General features: G+C 41.2%; 1 protein-coding gene across 3 annotated transcripts in view; it reads right to left on the bottom strand.

Moving 5' to 3' along the window:
* gnptab (N-acetylglucosamine-1-phosphate transferase subunits alpha and beta) overlaps positions 1–22,779 on the bottom strand; it is a 122,520-nt gene that overhangs the window by 39,888 nt on the left and 59,853 nt on the right. For 2 of the 3 annotated variants that reach the window (XM_086009603.1, XM_086009605.1), the window contains exons 9-13: positions 18,195–18,356; positions 14,717–14,896; positions 12,103–12,273; positions 11,669–11,792; positions 353–541 (exon numbers count right to left, since the gene is read on the bottom strand). In XM_086009603.1, coding sequence (XP_085865729.1) covers positions 353–541; positions 11,669–11,792; positions 12,103–12,273; positions 14,717–14,896; positions 18,195–18,356 — 826 coding nt within the window. The remainder of the gene's footprint in view (positions 1–352; positions 542–11,668; positions 11,793–12,102; positions 12,274–14,716; positions 14,897–18,194; positions 18,357–22,779) is intronic. The other variant, XM_086009604.1, reaches the window with a different exon arrangement.

Raw genomic sequence — 22,779 nt, 5'->3', positions numbered from 1 at the left:
GGCTAGTGCATAAAATTTGGATTAATAAGTGACACATTGGGAATGTAAATAAAGTGTATGCAATGATGTTACATGGGTGTCATGAAATGCTCACAATAAAAACATGGACTCAGGAGGCTAATCCGTGTTGTGCTTTGGTAAGTAGAGATTTTGGTTTTGCTCCACAGCCCTAATCAAACATCAAGTATGGGACAGGAGGATTCACAGGCCACATCAAGGGGTTTTATACAGACAGTGAAAGTCCAATTTGAGCTAATTAACATACAAATCTGATATCAACTTGCAATAATCTAAGTTTTATATTCCAATAGAGAAATGTGCAAGAGATTTATGGATCGCAGTTCACACTTACCCTGCCCACAGTCACCAGCGTCAAATCCACACGACAAGACATTACAAGCTTGATCACAAAACTTATCAGCCAGCCAGGAGTTGGCACAACCTTGGTTGCAATACGTTACTCCAGGGAGACCTCCAGCAAACTGCCAGGCCTGCGCATTCACCACTCCAACACCACCGCCACGGCCACCTGCAGTGTTACCTGCAATTATAATAACATATTTAGTAACCTATTTAAAATATTTTAAAAATAGGAGAAATAATCCATCAACAACAACTTGCATTTATATAGCGCCTTTAACATAGCAATAATGTCCCAAAGCACGTCACAGGAGCGTTATCAAACAACATTAGACACCGAGCCACACAAGGTGTTAGGACAAATGACCAAAAGCTTGGTCAAAGAGGTAGATTTTAAAGAGCATCTTAAAAGGAGGAGAGAGGTGTAGAGGGGGTTAGGAAGGGAATTCCAGAGCTTAGGGCCAAGGCTGCTGAAGGCATGGACACCAATGGTGGAGGCAAAGGAAATCGGGGTTGCACAAGAGGTCAGAATTGGAGGAGCGCAGAGATCTCTGGGGGTTGTAGGGCTGGAGGAGGTTACAGAGGAGTTGGCAAGGATTCAACAAGTTATATTGATTGAGCAGCTTTAACAGTAAGATGCTGCAGAGATGAAAAAAAGGATCCCCTTCCTCCTCATTCGGTCTTTTGTTTGCTATAATCAGATTTATCACATCAGTTATTGTTCCCTAAACAATAAAGAGCCCATTTAAAAAAATCCTTAGGAACACATTGTTTATCTCCCAAAGAGAAAATGATCTATTATATGCTATTTTTATAATCCATGGTTGAAATGCCAATGAGGCTTGCATTTGTGAGCACAACAGATGGAAACTTGAGATAGGTCACACAGGAAAGCAAATGAAATACTAGAACTGGAAGGCATGCTTAGACTTATGTTTGCCCAGTTGGTAAGGATGCAATATCAGTGATCAGCATTGGCACTTCTCAAACCAGCTATTGTCCATATTCACACAATCCATAACCAATTGTGTTTCTTCCTTGTTAATAGAATCATAGTTATATGCAGTTGGGAGTTTTTGAGACTAATTCTGTGATAAATATGAGTTATGCTTAAACCTATTCATTGAAGGAAAAAGCTGGTTGCTTGAACAAAACATAGGACACCAGAATAGGTGCAGTGGTTCACTATCATGTGATACCATTCTGCCTCCGTATCAGGTGGTGAACATTTAGGGAACAGTGATCATAGTATCATAAGGTTTAGATTAGCTATGGAAAAGGACAGGGACCAATCTAGAGTAAGAATGTTTAACTGGGGGAAGGCCAATTTCAGTGGGATGAGAACAGATCTGACCCGGGTAAACTGTAGTGGGACAATGGGCTACCTTTAAAGGGAAATAGTTTGGGTACAGTCGGGGTACATTCCCACAAGGGGGAAAGGTAGACCAACTAAAGTCAGAGCTCCCTGGATGACGAAACAGATAGCCAATATGAAGCAACAGATAAAGAGCACGTATGACAGATGTCAGGTTGCAAATACATCTGAGAATCAGGCTATATACAGAAAGGTCAGAGGAGAAGTGAAAAAGAAAGTAAGAGGGGCAAAGAGAGGGTGAGAATAGAATGGCAGCTAACATAAAAGGTAATCCAAAAATCTTCTATAGGCATATAAATAGTAAAAGGGTAGTAAGAGGAAGGGTGGGGCTGATCAGGGACCAAAAAGGAGACCTATGCATGGAGGCAGAGGGTATGGCTGAGGTACTAAATGAGTACTTTCCATCGGTCTTCACCAAGGAAGAGGATGCTGCCATATATATAGGATATAAATTGATAAAGAGGAGGTATTAGAAAGGCTGGCTGTACTTAAAGCAGATAAATCACCAGGAGCAGATGGGATGCATCTTACGATGCTGAGGGAATTGAGGGCGGAAATCGTGGAGGTACTGGCCATAATATTCTAATCCTCCATAGATGTGGGGGTGGTGACAGAGGACTGGAGAATTGCAAATGTTAGACCATTGTTCAAATAAGGGTGTAAAGATAAACCCAGTAACTACAGGCCAGTCAGTTTGACCTCGGTAGTGGGGAAGCTTTTAGAAACCGTAATCAGGGACAAAATTAACAGTCACTTGGATAGGTGTGGATTAAGTAAGGAAAGCCAGCACGGATTTGTTGAAGGTAAATTGTGCTTAACCAACTTGATTGAGTTTTTTGATGAGGTAACAGAGAGGGTTGATGAGGTTAATGCGGTTGACAGTGTACATGGATTTCCAAAAGGTGTTCGACAAAGTGCCACATAATAGGCTCGCCTGCAAAGTTGAAGCCCATGGAATAAAAGGGACAGTGGCAGCATGGATACGGAATTGGCTAAGTGACAGGAAACAGAGAGTAGTGGTGAACGGTTGTTTTTCAGACTGGAGGAAGGTATACAGTGGTGTTCCCCAGGGGTCGGTTCTAGGACCACTGCTTTTCTTGATATAAATGATTTGGATGTGAGTGCACAGGGCACAACTTCAAAATGTGCAGATGAAACAAAACTTGGAAGTATAGTGAACAATGAGAAGAGTGATAGACTTCAGGAAGACATAAACAAGCTGGTGAAATGGGTGGACACATGGCAGATGAAATTTAATGCAGAAAAGTGTGAAGTGATACATTTTGGTAGAAAGAATGAGGAGAGAACATATAAACTAAATGGTACATCCTAAAGGGCGTGCACGAGCAGAGACACCTGGGGGTGTTGAAGGTGGCAGGGCAGGTTGAGAAAGCAGTTAAAAAGACTTACGGGATCCTGGGCTTCATAAATAGAGGGTTAGTGTACAAAAGTGTGGAAATGATGAGGAACCTGTATAAAACACTGGTTCGGCCCCAACTGGAGTACTGTGTTCAATTCTGGACACCACACTTTAGGAAGGGTGTGAAGGCCTTAGAGAAGGTGCAGAAAAGATTTACGAGAATGATTCCAGGAATGAGGGACTTCAGTTACGTGGATAGACTAGAGAGGCTAGGGTTGTTCTCCTCGGAGCAGAGAAGATTGAGAGGAGATTTGATAGAGGTGTTCAAAATCATGAGGGGTCTGGACAGAGTAGATAGAGAGAAACTGTTCCCATTGGTGGAAGGGTCGAGAACCAGAGGACACAGATTTAAGGTGATTGGCAAAAAAAACAAAGGCGACGTAAGAAAAATGTTTTTTTTTTTTTTTTTTATAAACGGAGTGAGTGGTTAGGATCTGGAATGCACTGCCTGAAAGGGTGGTGGAGGCAGACTCAATCTTATCTTTCAAAAGGGAGTTGGATAAGCATCTGAAAGAAAAAAATCTGCAGGGCTGCAGGAAAAGGGCGGGGGAGTGGGACTAGCCGAGAATCGGTACGGGCTTGACGGGCCGAATGGTTACAGCACGGAAGAAAGCCATTCTATAATTCTATATGGAAAGACGAATGTTGCTGCATGCCAAATAAATTCTAATGTTCCACTCCTTTAAAGCCTGGAGCATGTTTTTAAGCATTAACCATTTAAATGCCAAGAACCCATGATATGAGTAGTATTTTAATATGATTGAGCAAAGTCAATACAAATTTATGAAAGGGAATTAGTGTTTGACAAATCTAAGTTTTTTGAAGTTGTAACTAGCAGGGTAGATAAGGGGGAAGCAGTGGACGTAGTGTATTTGGATTTTCAAAAATCACTCGATAAGGTGCCACACAAGAGGTTGTTACACAAAATTACGGCACATGGGAACAGGGGTAATATACTAGCATGGATTAAGGATTGGTTAACGGACAGAAAACAGAGAGTAGGAATAAACAGGTCATTTTCGGGTTGGCAGGCTGTAACTAGTGGGGTACCGCAAGGATCAGTGCTTGGGCCTCAGCTATTTACAATCTATATCAATAACTTAGATGAAGGGACTGACTGTAATGTATACAAGTTTGCTGATGTTACAAAGCTACGTGAGAAAGTAAGCTATGAGGACACAGAGAGGCTGCAAATGGATACAGACAGGGCAAGAATGTGGCAGATGGAATATAATGTGGAGAAATGAGAAGTTCTCCACTTTGGTAGGAAAATAGAAAAGCAGAACTTTTTTTTAAATGATAGAATTTTATATTGAGCTTGAAAGCGAATTAGTTAAATCCGAAACTAGGGTCTTAAATCTAAACAAAGCAAACTATGTAGGTACGAGGGGCGAGTTGTCTAAGGTAGATTGGGAAACTACATTAAACGGTATGACAGTACAGAAGCAATGGCTAGCATTTAAATGAAGGCACAAAAACCTCACCGGAAAAGTGGTCTAATCATGGCTAACAAGAGAAGTTAAAGATAGTATTAGATCAAAGGAAGAGGCTAATAATGTTCCCAAAAAGTGTAGTAAGCCTGAGGATTGGGAGGATTTTAGCAAAAGAGGACCAAGAAATGGATAAAGAAAGAGAAAATAGAATGAGAGTAAACTAGCGAGAGCCATAAAAACAGATTGTAAAAGCTTCTATAGGAATGTAAAAAGGAAAAGCTTAGCAAAAGTAAATGTGGGTCCCTTACAGGCTGAGACAGGAGAAATTATAATGGGGAATAAGGAAATGGCAGAGAAATTAAACAAATACTTTGTTTCTGTCTTCACGGAAGATGATGCAAAAAACTTCCCAGAAATAGTGGAGAACCAAGGGTCTAGCGAGAATGAGGAGCTGAAAGAAATTAGTAAAAAAAAAACTGAAGAAATTAATGGGACTGAAAGCCGATAAATCCCCTGGACCTGATGGCCTACATCCTAGGGTTTTGAAAGAGGTGGCTGTAGAGATAGTGGCTGCATTGGTTGTCATTTTCCAAAATTCCATAGATTCTAGAATGGTTCCCACAGATTGGAAGGTGGCAAATGTAACCCCACTATTTAAGAAAGGAGGGAGAGAGAAAACAGGGAATTATAGACCAGTTAGCCTGACATCAGTAGTAGGGAAAATGCTAGAATCTATTATTATTAAGGCCGTGGTAACAGGGCACTTAGAAAATAATAATAGGATTGGGCAGAGTCAACACGGATTTATGAAAGGGAAAACATGTTTGACAAATCCGTTAGAATTTTTTTGAGGTTGTAACTAGCAGAATAGATAAGGGGGAACCAGTGAATGTGGTGTATTTGGATTTTCAGAAGGCATTCGATAAGGTGCCATACAAGAGGTTACTAAACAAAATTAGGGCTCATGGGATTAGGGGTAATATACTAGCATGGATTGAGGATTGGTTAATGTACAGAAAACAGAATAGGAATAAACGGGTCATTTTCGGGTTGGCAGGCTGTAACTAGTGGGGCACCGCAAGGATCAGTGCTTGGGCCCCAGCTATTCACAATCTATATCAATGATTTGGATGAGGGGACCAAATGTAATATATCCAAGTTTGCTAATAATACAAAGCTAGGTGGGAATGGAAGTTGTGAGGAAGCTGCAAAGAGGCTTCAAGGGATATAGACAAGCTAAGTGAGTGGGCAAGAACATGGCAAATGGAATAAAATGTGGAGAAATGTGAAGTTATCAGCTTTGATAGGAAAAATAGGAAAGCAGAGTATTTGTTACATGGCGAGAGATTGGGAATGTTGGTGTTCACAGGGACCTGGGTGTCCTTATACACGAATCGCTGAAAGCAAGTAGGAAAGCAAATGGTATGTTGGCCTTTATTACAAGAGGATTTGAGTATAAGAGTAAAGACGTCTTACTGCAATTATACAGGGCCCTGGTGAGACCACACCTGGAGTAGTGTGTACAGTTTTGGTCTCCTTACCTAAGGAAGGATATACTTGCCAAAGAGGGAGTGCAACAAATGTTCACCAGACTGATTCCTGGGATGGGGGGATTGTCCTATGAGGAAAGATTGAGTAGACTAGGCCTATATTCTCTAGAGTTTAGAAGAATGAGAGGTGATCTCATTGAAACATATAAATTTCTTACAGGGCTTGACAGGGTAGATGCAGGGAGGATGATTCCCCTGGCTGGGGAGTCTAGAACCAGGGGTCACAGTCTCAGAATAAGGGGCTGGCCATTTAGGACTGAGATGAGGAGGAATTTCTTCACTCAGAGGGTGGTGAATCTTTGGAACTCTCTGTGCCCAGAGGGCTGTGGAGACTCAGTCGTTGAGTATACTCAAGACACATAAATTTTTGGATATTAAGGGAATCAAGGGATATGGGGGTAGTGCAGGAAAGTGGAGTTGAGCTAGAAAATCAGCCATGATCTTATTGAATGGCGGAGCAGGCTCGAGGGGCAAATGGCCGACTCCTGCTTCATATGTAAATGTGGGAGACTGAGAAATGTTAGTATTCAGAGGGATTTGGGTGTCCTTGTACACAAATCATAGAAAGTGAACATGTAGGTACAAGCAGCAATTAGGAAAGCAAATGGTGCGTTAGCCTTTATTACAAAGGGATTGGAGTACAAGAGTAAAAAAAGTCTTACTGCAATTACATAGGGCCTTAGTGAGAGCATACGTGGAGTACAGTGTATAGTTCTGGTCTCCTTACCTAAGGAAGCATATACTTGCCTTAGAGGGAGTGGAACTAAGGTTCACTAGATTGATTCCTGGGATGATGGGATTGTCCTATGAGGAGAGATTAAGTAGACTAAGCCTATACTCCCTAGCGTTTAGAAGATCAAGAGGTGATCTCATCAAAATGTATAAAATTCTTACGGGGCTTGACAGGGTAGATGCTGGGAGGATGTTTTCCCTGACTGGGGAGTCTAGAGCCAGGGGTCACAGTCTCAGAATAAGGGGTCGGCCATTTAGGACTGAGATGAGGAGAAATTTCTTCACTCAGAGGGTGGTGAATCTTTGGAATTCTCTACCCCAGAGGGCTGTGGAGGCTGAGTCGTTGAGTATATTCAAGACAGAGATTGATAGATTTTTGGATACTAAGGGGAATCAAGGGATATGGGAAGGTGGAGCTGAGGTAGAAGATCAGCCATGCTCTTATTGAATGGTGGAGCAGGCTCGAAGGGCCAAAGGGCCTATTCCTGCTCTTATTTATGTGCCATAACTCTACACTGTTCCATTATATTTGTCAAACTCTATTTTAAAGCTCAAATGACAAAGTTACAGATAAAGATACTTATGCTACAAAGATTCATTAGCGCTCCAAGGAGTAAGGGCATACTCCAAGTTAGATCATCAAATGGGAAAAGGTAAAACTCAACACAAGCTAGCTGGCCTTATGGTCAGGGCTGCCACTTTATGGTCATGACTGAGGCGAGGATGTAATACAACATTGTGTAATCGAGCATTGGTTTCTACATTTCACACATTGACGTCAAGGCACTTTGGGAACGGTGGGAACTTTTGACTCCATAGCATGTTTCTGCACCCTGGCCTCAGTGAACACTGAAAAGATGAGCGCCCCAATCAGGAGGAAAAACAATTAATGAAAACCATTTTTTTTAAAAATTCAATTATAAATAGTTACAGAAAATGGTCACACCCTATTGCACTTCTTTAAATCAGTCAAACACTTAATGTCACTTAAGAACATAACATAAGAAATAGGAGTAGGAGGCCATTCGGCCCCTCGAGCCTGCTCCGCCATTTAATGAGATCATGGCTGATCCGATTTTGGCCTCAACTCCACTTCCCTGCCCACTCCCCATAACCCTCGACTCCCCTGTTGCTCAAAAATCTGTATCTCAGCCTTGAATATATTCACTGACTCAGCTTCCACAGCTCTCTGGGGTAAAGAATTCCAAAGATTCACGACCCTCAGAAGAAATTCTCCCTCATCTCCAGCTTAAATGGGCGACCCCTTATTCTGAGACTATGCCCCCTCGTTCTAGATTCCCCCACGAGGGGAAACATTCTCTCAGCATCTGCCCTGTCCAACCCCCTCAGAATCTTATATGTTTCAATAAGATCACCTCTCATTCTTCTAAACTCCAATGAGTATAGGCCCAATCTACTCAAACTTTCCTCAGAAGACAACCCTTCCAGTCCAGGAATCAACCTCGTGAACCTTCTCTGAACTGCCTCCAATGCAACTATATCCCTCCTTAAATAAGGGGACCAAAACTGTACGCAGTACTCTAGGTGTGGTCTCACCAACACCTTGTACAGTTGTACCAAGACTTCCCTACTTTTATACTCTACCCCCTTGAAATAAAGGCAAACATTCCATTTGCTTTCCTAATTACTTGCTGCACCTGCATGTTAACTTTTTGTGTTTCAAGTACAAGGACCCCCAGATCCCTCTGTACCGCCGCATTCTGTAGTCTTTCTCCATTTAAATAATATTTTTCTTTTCTATTCTTCCTACCAAAGTGGGTAACTTCACATTTTCCCACATTATACTCCATCTGCCAAATTCTTGCCCACTCACTTAACATAAGAACATAAGAAGCAGGAGCAGGAGTCGGCCATTGGGCCCCTCGAGCCTGCTCCGCCATTCAATAAGATCATGGCTGATCTTCTACCTCATCTCCACTTCCTGCCCAATCCCCAGATCCCTTGATTCCCTGAATATTCAAAGACCTATCGATCTCTGTCTTAAATATACTCAACGACTGAGCCTCCACAGCCCTCTGGGGTAGAGAATTCCAAAGATTCACCACCCTCGGAGTGAAGAAATTTCTCCTCATCTCAGTCTTAAATGGCCGACCCCTTATTCTGAGACTGTGACCCCTGGTTCTAGACCCCCCCAGCCAGGGAAATATCCTCCCTGCATCTACCTTGTCAAGCCCTGTAAGAATTTTGTATGTTTCAATAAGATCACCTCTCATTCTTTTAAACTCTGGAGAATATAGGCCTAGTCTACTCAATCTCTCTTCATAGGACAATCCCCCCAGCCTAGGAATCAGTCTGGTGAACCTTCGTTGCACTCCCTCTATGGCAAGTTTATCCTTCCTTAGGTAAAATCAAAACTGTACACAATACTCCAGGTGTGGTCTCACCAGGGCCCTATATAATTACAGTAAGACGTCTTTACTCTTATACTCAAATCCTCTTGTAATAAAGGCCAACATACTATTTGCTTTCCTAATTTCTCGCTGTACCTGCTTGTTAACTGTCAGTGATTCGTGTACAAGGACACCCAGGTCCCTCTGAACACCAACATTTCCCAATCTCTTACCATTTAAAAAATTCTCTACTTTTCTATTTTTCCTACCAAAGTGGATAACTTCACATTTCTCCACATTATATTCCATTTGCCATGTTCTTGCCCACTCACTTTGCATGTCTATATCCCCTTGAAGCCGCCTTGCATCCTCCTCACAACTTACATTCCCACCCAGCTTTGTATCATCAGCAAACTTGGATATATTACATTTGGTCCCCTCATCCAAATCATCGATATAGATTGTGAATAGCTGAGGCCCAAGCACTGATCCTTGCGGTACCCCACTAATTACAGCCTGCCAACCCGAAAATGACCCGTTTATTCCTACATATAACCTATCTATATCCCTTTGCAGACTCTATGTTCTCCTCACAACTTGCTTTCCCGCCTATCTTTGTATCGTCCACAAATTTGGCTACAATACACTCGCTTCCTTCATCCAAGTCATCAATATAGATTGAAAATAGTTGAGGCCCCAACAGTGATCCCTGTGGCACCCCACTAGTTACAGATTGCCATCCTGAAAATGACCCATTTACCCCGACTCTCAGTTTTCTGTTAGTTAGCCAATCCTCTATCCAATCTAATATATTACCCCCAACACTATGAGCTCTTATCTTATGCAGTAACCTTTTATGAGGCACCCAGTCGAATGCCTTTTGGAAATCCAAATACACTACATCTGCTGGTTCCCCTGTATCCACCCTACTCGTTACCTCCTCAAAGAACTCTAATAGATTTGTCAAACACGATTTCCCTTTCATAAAACCCTGTATCTTAAGGATGCAATGTCATTAAAGTTACAATTTTAACGAACTGACTGAGCAAAGGCAGCAAACTTCCACATCCATAATGGCTACGTCCCAACTAATGAGGGGTCTGTACTGGAATTAATTTTGTTGAGCATGGCCCACTTATATACAAGTTACCTCAGTCCCTAAGTAACTGGAAGTTCATATCAAATGAACTTGAATTTTTACCTGAAACTGTTTTATTTTGAACTAGCAAGTACTTGCACAAAAGCATTTTCAAAGTTAACTTTTAGGCTGATTTTTAATACCTGTATTACTGTAATTTAAGTTTAATATTGTATTGACTGAAATGTGGAATGTTCAGCTACAACTTAAAAATGTTTGGTACACTATAAAACATCTGCTCCTGTCAATCAAAAAGAGAGAGATTAGGGTGTGGCTCTAACTACACCAAGTAGCTATTTTGCCTGATGGTTATCACATCCTTTTAATGAAATCCTGGCCAATATTTATCCCTCAATCAACATCACTAAAACAGATGATCTGGTCATTATCACATTGCTGTTTGTGGGAGCTTGCTGTGAGCAAATTGTCTGCCATGTTTTCCACATTACAACAGTGACTACAACCAATGAAGTACTTTTGGAGTGTAAAGAACTCAGACTTCTGGTGGCCGTGAAAGGCGCTATATAAGTCTTTCTTTTCATAATAAAAGTACACCGGTCATATGATTAAAACACTAACTTAGCCACATATTTTTCAATAAATATCACAAATTTTATCACCATGTATGATGAGTCATTTCGCCAAGTCTGCTGGAATTGAGTAATACTGCAATTATTCTAGTTTCAGTATGACACTTAATTGTAGTACTCTGGAGATGTTTTATACCTCAAATCAGAATGAGGACGTTTAGCATCAGCTAAACTCCAAAGTCAGGCAAGTGAAAATCAAACTTCACAACAAGCTAATCAACTCAAAAAACCTCAAGTTGTTGATTAGCCATCGGAAATATACAAATTCTGTCTGTGCAGTCCAATCAATAAATGAGAGGAAAAGACAAACACTTTCCACAGTGGGAAACAAGAGAGCAGTGCTAACGAAGGCCAAAGATTAAAAAAGCACATAGTCCATGAAGCCTTCTTTATGGCAACGAGAGGCTGTAGAGTTATTAAAGGAATATGCCTAGATTATTCTCTTCTCCCTCCACCCCTTGTGAGATAACAGCTTTACACTGAGACAGGCTGAACAAGGTGGAAAGACAGATTTTGAGACCCTGCCTCATTTGCTTAGCCCACACATAAAAACTGGATCTATACCCAGACATTAGAGCTGAGATGCCAGTGTATAACCTGTTGCGCTACCCAGTACCTGAAAATCCATGTCCCTCTCTAAACTCGGTTCAGCTTTTTGTGGATGTGCCATACAGTGCTGCACTGGACGCAAGAGTAAAGAACCAAGTGGTTTAACCTACCAAGGCAATCGCCTCCATCCCAGTCACAAGCTGAATTATTGCAAGCCTTATCACAGTAGCCATCTTTAATCCAGGAGCCAGGACATCCATCAGCACAATTTGGAACTGGCCAGGTGAGATAAACCTAAAATTTAACAAAAAGTTTGGTTTCTGTAACATTAACCAAATAAGCTGAACGCATTTCTAAATATAATTAGCCTCAATCCTTTAGTATAGATTATCAAATGAGTCGCACAAGGAAATTTATTTTCCCGTTTCCTCACCAATGTATCATTTCAAATCATTAAACAGATATCCCTCAATTGACCGAACTGATTGGCACAACTAAAACAATAGAAATATTGCAACAGTTAAATTAACAGTCAAATGCTAGGTGTGTGTAGTTTTGCTGAAAAATACACTGTGTTCGGTTTCTGCTTTAAAGAATCACTGACCTTTTGTCCATTAGAATGAGAATAGAAGTCATCCGGCCACACTTCCTCTCCAAACATTACATCATCATTTAGATAAATGAATTTCTGAGAAAGACCGGGAATTCGATGTAGGTGCGTTTCAATAGCCGGCGAGCTAAATGTTGGCAAATGGCTAAGATTCCGGAAAATTTCCTGGGGGAAAAAAGGTCAGATATGAAAGGCACTTAAAAACACACTATTCATTGGATGAACCAATCCTATGTAACCAAATTTTGCATTGTTCCACATTTGACTCCTGAAAAGCATTTTCACAGCAGACTGAAATTGAAAAGTTGAGTGTCAGTTCGACAATCTGATCAAATACAAAAGGACTTGGTTAGATTGGGGAGCAGAGCGGATGTAATTAACTGTAATCTTGAGATACTGGATGAGATAAAAATTAATAAAGGAGGTACTAGAAAGGCTGGCTGTACTTAAAGTAGATAAGTCACCAGGACCGGATGGGATACATCCTAGGATGTTGAGGGAAGTAAAGGTGGAAACTGCGGAGGTACTGGCCATAATCTTCCAATCCTCCTTGGATACGGGGATGGTGCCAGAGGACTGGAGAATTGCAAATGTTACACCCTTGTTCAAAAAGAGTGTAAGGATAAACCCAGCAACTACAGGTCAGTCAGTTTAACCTCAGTAGTGGGGAAGCTTTTAGAAACTATAATCCTAGACAAAATTAAGTCAGTCAGTCACTTGGACAAGCGTGGATTAATTAAAGAAAGCCAGCACAGATTTGTTAAAGGCAAATGTTGTTTAACTAACTTGATTGAGCTTTTTGATGAGGTAACAGAGAGGGTTAATGAAGGCAATGCGGCTGATGTGGTGTCCATGGACTTCCAAAAGGCATTTGATAAAGTGCCACATAATAGGCTTGCCAGCAAAGTTGAAGCCCATGGAATAAAAGGGACAGTGGCAGCATGGGTACAAAATTGGCTAAGTGACAGGAAACAGAGAGTGGTGAACGGTTGTTTTTCAGACTAGAGGAAGGTACACAGTGGGGTTCCCCATGGATCAGTACTAGGACCATTGCTTTTCTTGATATATATCAATGACTTAGACTTGGGAGTACAGGGCACAATTTCAAAATTTGCAGATGACAGAAAACTAGTACTGTATAGTGAACAGTGAAGAGGATAGTGATAGACTTCAAGAGGACATAGGCTAGTGAAATGGGCGGACACGTAGCAGATGAAATTTAATGCAGAAAAGTGCGAAGTGATACATTTTGGCAGGAAGAACGAGGAGAGGCAATAAACGGTACAATCCTGAAGGGGGTGCATGCACAGAGGCGCCTGGGGGTATATGTGCACAAATCGTTGAAGGTGGCAGGGCAGGTTGAGAAAGCGATTAAAAAAGCATACGGGATCCTGAGCTTACTTAATAGAGGCATAGAGTACAAAAGCAAGGAAGTTATGATGAACCTTTATAAAGCACTGGTTTGGTCTTAACTGGAGTACTGTGTCCAATTCTGGGCACCGCACTTTAGGAAGGATGTGAAGGCCTTAGAGAGGGTGCAGAAAAGATTTACAAAAATGGTTCCAGGGATAAGGGACTTCAGTTATGTGGATAGACTGGAGAAGCTGGGGTTGTTCTCCTTAGAGCAGAGAAGGTTGAGAGGAGATTTGATAGAGGTGCTCAAAATCATGAGGGGTCTAGACAGAGTAGATAGAGAGAAACTGTTCCCATTGGCGGAAGGGTCGAGAACCAGAGGACACAGATTTAAGGCGATTGGCAAAAGAACCAAAGGCGACATGAGGAAAAACTTTTTTACACAGCAAGTGGTTAGGATCTAGAATGCACTGCCTGAAAGGGTGGTAGAGGCAGATTCAATCGTGGCTTTCAAAAGGGAATTGGATAAATACCTGAAGGAAAAAAATTTGCAGGGCTACGGGGAAAGGGCAGGGAGTGGGACTAGCTGAAGTGCTCTTGCAGAAAGCCGGCACGGACTGGACCGGCCGAATGGCCTCCTTCTGTCCTGTAACCATTCTATGACAAATGTAAAGTAGAGATTGGGAAAGGATAATAAACTGGTGTATTATAACCTAAATGGTGTTATTCTACAGGACATAACAGGAGAGGGATTTAGCAGCACTGGTGGATAAATCACTGAAGACATCAGCGCAGTGTGCAGCAGCAGGTACAAAAACAAGAGGGTAGGAGGATGAAAAGACAGTTGAGATTTAACTCTACACAGGTTGCAATAAATGGACTTGCAAGGGAAGCAGTGGGAGGTGATGGTATCAGCAAAGTCGAGAGAGAGCTGGTTAAGCAAGTGGAGCCAAATTTGATGCAGGAGTATGAGCAGCGCCGGGTGATACATCTCGCAGACATTGGGATTGGCCAGATGGACACTAATGGTCTTTTCCGGTCCTGTACATTCCAGTGTTCCTAGCCATTGGTGTATATTCTATAGCGTACACGTAGCAGAAAAAGCAGGCTGGGATGTTTTACTTGGCTTTGATGTGTCTCCTTTTATCCCATTGCTTGCAGTTTTTCTATACCCACAGGATTACAGTTTTACCTTACTTGGCAAAGTTACTATTATGTCTCTACTGAAAATAAGTTTAAAAAAATAGAAACTTGCCTGGTGTGTTACTATTGTAACACGAGGATTGTCCAAGTTTAACCAGGAAGGAATCTGACCATTTGTCACAATAAAGACGTGTCGAATCCAAGGTGCGTATCGCTCCACAGAACGCAACGAGTATCGTAACTCCTCATTGTCCTCAAATCGACTGGCTGAAATATCATCATCCTGCTTGGACTTGTGGAGAAGAGTGAAGCTGGTGATGAATGGACTTGCTCTGTTACAGCTATCAAGTGCATGTAAACTACAATAATTATTTTAGCAAATTCATAAATGATCTCCACACCTAACCCAACTGTACTATAACACCTTGCAGAGAGCTGGCATGGGCTTGATGGGCCGAATGGCCTCCTACTGTGCTCTATGATTCTACCTGGAAATTTAACAGCATTATTTTGATAATTTTCATGTTTAGTTACAACATAGCACCATTTTTAAATGCTTAATAGAACAAATTTACAAACAAAACATTTAATGAATCAACATTAAACAAGAATGGATTCCCAGAAGAGCGAGTTATTTTGCAGATAAATAAGCATTTCAATTACTTTTTGATAAGGTTTTACAAACTCACAATAAGGAGGTATTATGATTTGAAAAAACCTATATCATGCTGCAAAAAATTCGATCATATTAAGTCAGAATGCTCCAATACGAGTGCACACCTCTGCTTCCCCACACAGCATGTTTCCAAACTCAGCTTTCTAGAGGGACACATTCAGCAGAACCTAGCACTGTCCCACTGACTGGCAGGGGAAAGAGCAGACATTTAACTGGGCACATAAACCTGCTCACAGCCTAATTAACAGCAGCATCACTGCAGCAATTGGGATAAGCATGGCTGCCCCCTTGAGGAGTTAGTGCAAGTCTCGGAGTGTAAAATAAATCCAAAAACATGTAACTGCCACAAAAGTACTTGTAAAAAGGTAATCAAACTAGACACTTGGTTATTTGATAGCAGGTGTGCCTGATTTTTCAGACCCAAGTAATATTTTATTAAACATATTTGTGACAAGTTTCACAGAAAGATTGTACATCGACAATAGTTCAAAGAATTACAAATGGAAGAGAATTCTATCTGGTTAAAATAAAGTATAACCAACAAGCATCATCCAGTATAGCAAACTGTGCACATATTCAACTGTGAGAAAACTAATAGTTAAAAAAAATGTTTCTTGTAGGACTGATGCCCAGCCCATTTTTTGTGTCATTTTTGGTTCAAGTCTATGAACAAAAAACATTCTGAATTTTTCAGTAGACTGTCACACAACTAATTTAGACTTCAAATGCTTTAAAAGTAGTGAAAAAGAATCACTTTCAATCCAGAGGTAATTTTAATTTTTACTCATTCTCTACACTTTCATTAGTCCTTGCATAGGAACAAGAGTAAGCCATTTAGCCTCTCGAGCCTGTTCCATTAGTCAATTAGGTCGTGGCTGATCTGTATCGTAAACTCCATTTACCCGCCTTGGTTCCATGTCCCTTAATACCCTTACCTAACAAAGCTGAGATTGATAGATTTTTGTAATTTTCAATTGACCCCCAACCTCAACAGCTCTTGGAGGAAGAGCATTCCAGATTTCCACTACCCTTTGTGTGAAGAACTGCTTCCCAACATCACTCCAGAATGGCCTGGCTCTAATTTTAAGGTTCTGCCCCCTGATTCTGCCCCACCAGAGGAAATAGTTTCTCTCTCTCTACCCTATCAAACCCTTTAATCATCTTAAACATCTCGATTAGATCACCCTTTAATCCTCTAAACTCGAGGGAATACAAGCCCAGTCTGTGCAACCTGTCCTCAGAATTGAACTCTTTTAGCCCCGGTATCATTCCGTTGAATCTGCGCCAAACCCCCTCCAAGGCCAAGATATCTTTCCTGAGGTGCGGGGCCCAGAACTGAACGCAGTCACTCCAGATGCGGTCTAACCAGAGCTTTATACAATTGTAGCATAACTTCCAGCCCTTTGTATTCCAGCCCCATAAGAACTAGGAGCAGGAGTCGGCCATACCGCCCCTCGAGCCTGCTCCGCCATTCAATAAGATCATCGACCTCAACTCCATTTTCCCGCCCGATCTCCATTTGAGATAAAGGCAAACATACCATTAACCTTTTAAATTTTGTTTTGTACCTATCTACTAGCTTTTAGTGATTTATGTTCATTGACCCTTGAATGTGTCTGCTTCTCCAGAGTTCCTAGCTTTTTACCATTTAGAAAATAAGCTCTTCTTGCCCTTCTCCAGGAATAGGCTGCTTTTTAAAGTGAAAGTTAGAGTTGTGTTTACTCCAATACAAGTCATACTTTACAAAACAATCTTTAGAGTCAGGTTAGAAGCAATGTGAAAAATAAAACTTTTGTTCTACAAAACCAGATTTATAATCCTTTATCCAGGAGTTCAAAGCAGATAACATTCGCTGCTTGTTTTGATTAAATGTTTCACATCTCCTATTTTGTAGGCTCGGGACATGAGTATTTCTCAGGGCAAAAGTCAAAAAGCCAATTTTTTGATAGGGATGGGGAGAAAGGTGAAAATAAGGAACTGATAAAGTGGAATGATGGCCTTTTCTCATCCTGGGTATATTACATAGCAGCATAATAAACCACCATGCAGCTGTTTAAGGCGGCGGCCCACCACTGCTTTCTCGGGCAGCGAAGGAAGGGCAATAAATGCCGGCCTCGTCAGCGCCACTTACATCCTGAGAATGCATTAAAATAAAACCCAACATAATAAAATGGAACGTTTTACTACGTTAAAAGCATCACATAAATGCGAGTTGTTGTCGTATAATATGGAATAAAGAGAATGGTGGAAACACTCAGATCAAGCAGCATGCGTGGAGAAAGGTAACCTTACCGTTCTCTCCCCAGATGCTGCCTGACTTGCTGAGTGTTTGCACCATTTTCTGTTTTTATTTCAGATACTCAGCACCTGCAGTATTTTGCTTTTTGTTTCCCCCCCCACCTTAATATGGTGCTTGGTGGACACATTCCTTCATCATTAGGCACATGTGAAACAGCAGAAAAGTTTCAAATACAAAATGGATTCACGCCACAAGAGAGAACTTTTGTTATACTGACATTATAATAATTGAATATGCTAATTAAAATATTTTTAAAATGAGGGGGCACAGATTTAAGGTGATTGGCAAAAGAACCAGGGGAGACAGGAGGAAAAACTCTTTTTACGTAGCAAGTGGTTAGCATTTGGAATGCACTGCCTGATAGGGTGGTGGATACAGATTCAATTGTAGCCGTATAAAGGAATTGGATAAATACTTGGGAGAAAAATTGCAGAGATATGGGGAAAGAGCGGGGGAGTGCAACTAACAGGATTGTTCTTTTGACAGCCAGCGCAGACACGATGGGCCGAATGGCCCCCCTTCTGTGTTCTATGATTCTATAAATGACATTACGTACAATTTAAAAGTTTGTACACATTGTACATTTGCTGTTGTATAAACACTTGAAGGACCTACCTGACTGATGGTGCTGAGATCCCACAGTAAATAAACTGGGTTGATTGTTATCTCTTTTCCTTCTATAGTCATGTTATTCTTAGGCTGCTTAGTTAGTTCCACAAAATCTCTGGGATCATTGAGCAGCAATAGTGCAATACCAGCTTCAGAATACAACTGCAGCTAGAGAGGAAGAATCACATCAGGTAAATTGTTCAATTGTAACAGTGTTCACAATAAAAGAGTCAGCCAATAGCAAAGTCAAGCATTTTGTGAAAAGTAAAAGTTGCGTACAACTTTGTTCGCCAGATATAACGGATCTAAATCTCAGCATAAGACGACAAAACACAACAGCAGATCCGGCAATCTCCAAATCCTGCGCACACACACAAAAGCCTGTATCACTACTGTGGGATTTTTGCGATTTCTTTTAACATACTGTTAAATGAATGGGCAGCATTGCAGATTTGAATGGAAATTCAGAACTTTTTGTCCTGTATTTTCAGCTGCAATTGCAGATTTGAATGGAAATTCAGAACTTTTGTCCTGTATTTTCAGCTGCAAAGTCATTAACTTTATTTTTGCCACTGTTGGCTGATAAACAACCCAATCAAATTTAGAATGAATTGCAATTTAAAATCAGGTAATAAAGCCCCAAGTGCGATCCGTGCCGAGTTAAGTGATTTCAATGGAGGTGGGTAGGGTTGCTACAATTAGTATCAACACCGCAGGTTAGGGAGGGAAAATTTAGTGAGGGTTTCCTCTCCAGATTGCTATCCAGTGGCCCCTGCGGAAAGTGTACATCAAACATGGCTGTGTTAACCTCCCCTCTCCCCCCCCCCCCATTACAAACAGCCTGCCAACACTCACCGTCATAGGCTCACATGTGACCAATGGCCACATGGGTAAGGCAAGAGTTCGAACAGGCTGGAGGGGTAGCAGGATAGGCAGAGAGAAAAAATACCAGTTCATGGGTACACGTGATTTGAATAGGACCCTAGCAAAGAGTCAATTGGTATATTCAAGGCTGGGATAACAGATTTTTGGACTCTAGGGGAACCAAGGGATATGGGGATAGTGCAGGAAAGTGGAGTTGAGGTCGAAGATCAGCCATAACCTTATTGAATGGTGGAGCAGGCTTGAGGGGCCAAATGGCCTACTCCTGCTCCCAATTCTTGTGACTTTAGAAGAGTGGAGGGGGAGATAACTGGCACAGAAATAAACAATCAATAGTTTCAGAAAATTTAAAATTAAATTTTATTCATATATATACGGATTGAGATCAGATGCATTTATTGGCTATTTGAAGGTAATGCCACATCATCCTTTTTGGAGCGGTGAAACTACTGAATAAGTTGACAAAAAAAATTGTAATTGTCTTAAGTATTAAACAGTCCTTTGATAAAGTGCCAAAAGCTAAATCAGATACAACACTTAGTACGGCCACTTCTAATTTAATTTTAAATCCTAGGTTATTTTTAACGTCACCATCAGTGCCATCAGACACGTGCTAAGGTCAATGTGTTCTTCAGCAGTAGTTTACTTCAGCAGAACTCTGCTGTATTAAATAATGGTCTTAAGGTAGCTATTGACTGTAGGACTTTAATAAAAATACAAACTTGCCAAATCAGAAGTGATCCCATATTTCTACCTCAAAGTAAAATGGCCTGATATGGTTTGTAAAGTGACACATCTATCTGTCCACAAGGTATGTGTCAACGAATACCATTTCACAACATTATGAAAATTCAGAAGAGAAATCTGGCAATGAAGTACTGCTGAATCATAACTTTTTTTATTTCAGATGAAGTGATTTTAGTGAGACATTCGATCAAGTAGCAAAGTCAAGAATTGACCAAGTGGTACTCAAGAGTGAAATCAAACCAAAGTCCAACATTGCGGTTAGATATACCAAGCTGTTTCATGTACGCTCTATTCGAACCCTCAGGAATTACTATCTCAACCAGGTCTTCCACTCGAGAGACTAACACATAATCTAGACTGACACTCCAGTGCAGCACTGAGGCAGTGCTGCACCGTTAGGAATGGCATCTTTCGGATGAGACATTAAACAGAGACTCTATGCCCCATCAGGTGAAAGATCCCACGGCACGACTTAAAGAGGAGCAGGGGAGTTTTTACGGTGTCCTGGCCAACATTCATCCCTCAACCACCATCGGTAAAACAGATTATCTGGTTATTTATCTCTGCTGTTATTGGGACATTGCTGTGCGCAAATTGGCTGCCACACTTCCCTAGATTAGAACAGTGACTACGCTTGACAAAAGTACTTAATTGGGCAAAATCCTCGCACCTTTCCCCTGGAGGGAGACGTGGACAAAATTGGCATATGCCTAAAAACAAATCAACTGTCTGCTCTATTGCCCACAAAATAGCAAGGGAGAAAATAACTTGCATCATTGATCATGTTATATATCCTTTATTTCCTTCTATAAGAGGAACCTTTTGTTGTCTCTCCTTCGAGGGAGGGAAAGGGAAGGAGCAAGTGTGACTAAATGCAGGCTGAGGCAAGAATGCATGCAGCCTATAACAGAGGGATTTCGTGATCAGCTAGTTTCATAGCTAGCTTGTGAGTGAGTTCTGCCTAAAAAGTGGCAGAGTCATATATTTTCTTATTTTCATATGGCACAACACATTGTAGGACATAGATGTCCCTTACTAGAAAACTACATTCAGGCCATGCATATATTTCATGCAAAATAACCCAGTTTGTTGGTTTACAATCAGCCTTGCATTATTAGAGAGTTTTTAATGTGGTGGCACATTCAGCATCAAAGAGAGAATGACTTGCATAATACATGCAAAAACAGCACAAAGAAAAAACACAGTAAATATCAACAAAACCAAACACTGAAAAACAGAAAGCCTATAAACAAGTCTGAATATATTCACTGCATCAAGCTCAAATTCACTAGTAAACCCATGAGAAGAATAAATCATTGCCACACTATTTTCAGTCCGATTTTAGCAAGATAGTCTAAAAATATTCCTTTAGCTAAGGACTAAAGATCGACCATGACTGTTGAGGCTTTTCAAGGAGAGAGATCAAGAATAGCTAGGACAATTGAAAGATGACCCCCCAGCAGCGACTGACTGATACATTGCCAAGACCAATTTGAATTTCCAAGATGTCATTCAGCTATGCAGTTGACGGCAGTGTGAAATGAACGGACCATTTTGCAGAATATACAGATGCTGATGTCATTGGTAAAATCCTGAATGCTGATCAAACTATTCCCAATTACCTTAAGTTACCCATTTTACTAGAAATTAATTTGAATAACAGTTGCAATAGGTAAATGAGCTTCATCCCAACTAAAAATGCTTTTCAGTTAAAATAGAGATAATGTAGAACACAGCATTGCAGTGTCTGCCTACGCAGTACAGGGCAATGGAAGTCACAAGCGTTGACCTCATCACATGTTTCTGATTTCAGTTGCATTGCTATGTGAAGGAGAAGTGGGAAGCGCTGGGCGAAATCCTGGCACCTTTCCCCTGGAGGGAGACGTGGACAAAATTGGCATATGCCTAAAAACAAATCAATTGTCTGCTCTATTGCCCACAAAATAGCAAAGGGAGAAAATAACTTGCATCATTGATCATGTTACATATCCTTTATTTACTTCTATAAGAGTTGCCAGTCTTATTTAGTACCTAAATTGACTAAAGCTAAGATTTTAATTTAGAATCTACACTACAGAATCAGTCACCGCACAGAAAGAGACAAATTGGCAAATCAATTCTATGCTGCTGCTTATCTCCCTAAGCCACCTCCTCTCCTGCTTGCTCGCCATACCCAGCGTCAGCTGAAAAGGAGATTCACGCCCAGATTTCCCCAAGATAATGGTCTCAACTAGGTCATTAGGATCAGCAAGAGCAAGAAAAGTGGCCGACTACTAGGGGATAAATAAAAAGGCATGCCTCCTGCCACAAGGGTATCTGAGCTATTTGGCCAGCAAGACAGTGCTCCAATTTTCCAATCCTACAGATGCCAATCAGGGGTTAACCAATAGAAGTATTAGCTGTCTTTCGGATGAGACGTTAAACTGAGGCCCCGTTTGCCCCCTCAGGTGGGCGGAAAAGATCCCAGGGCACTATTTCGAAGAAGAGCAGGGGAGTTATCCCCGGTGTCCTGGCAAATATTTATCCCTCAATCAACATTACAACAGATTTTCTGGTCATCATCACATTGCAGTTTGTGGGAGCTTGCTTCGCACAAATTGGCTGCTGTGTTTCCTGCTTTGCAACAGTGACTACACTTCAAAAAAGTGCTTCATTGTCTGTAAAGCGCTTTGAGACGTCCGGTGGTTGTGAAAGGCGCTATATAAATGCAAGTCTTTCTTTCTGTGATAGGAGTTGATCTGGTTAACATTACATGCATTCTTAGAGCTCTGAGTAGCCTAGTTTGGGTAAAGCTTTCTGACTTCTGCCTTGGGGTGAGTCAACTCCATCTAGGTGGGTTATTCTGACTTTTTCCTCAGTTCCTGGGGGTCAGAGTGGGTGGGGTTAGGGTCAGAGTGGGGCACAGCAGGAGCTCTGAACAAACATAGGAAGGAGGAAAAACAATCAGGAATTCAACTATTTG

This window comes from Somniosus microcephalus, chromosome 16 (assembly GCF_052327205.1).
Source record: "Somniosus microcephalus isolate GS21.2 chromosome 16, FLI_Smic_1.0, whole genome shotgun sequence".
NCBI lineage: Eukaryota > Metazoa > Chordata > Chondrichthyes > Squaliformes > Somniosidae > Somniosus > Somniosus microcephalus.
This window is presented reverse-complemented; position numbering and strand designations above follow the sequence as displayed.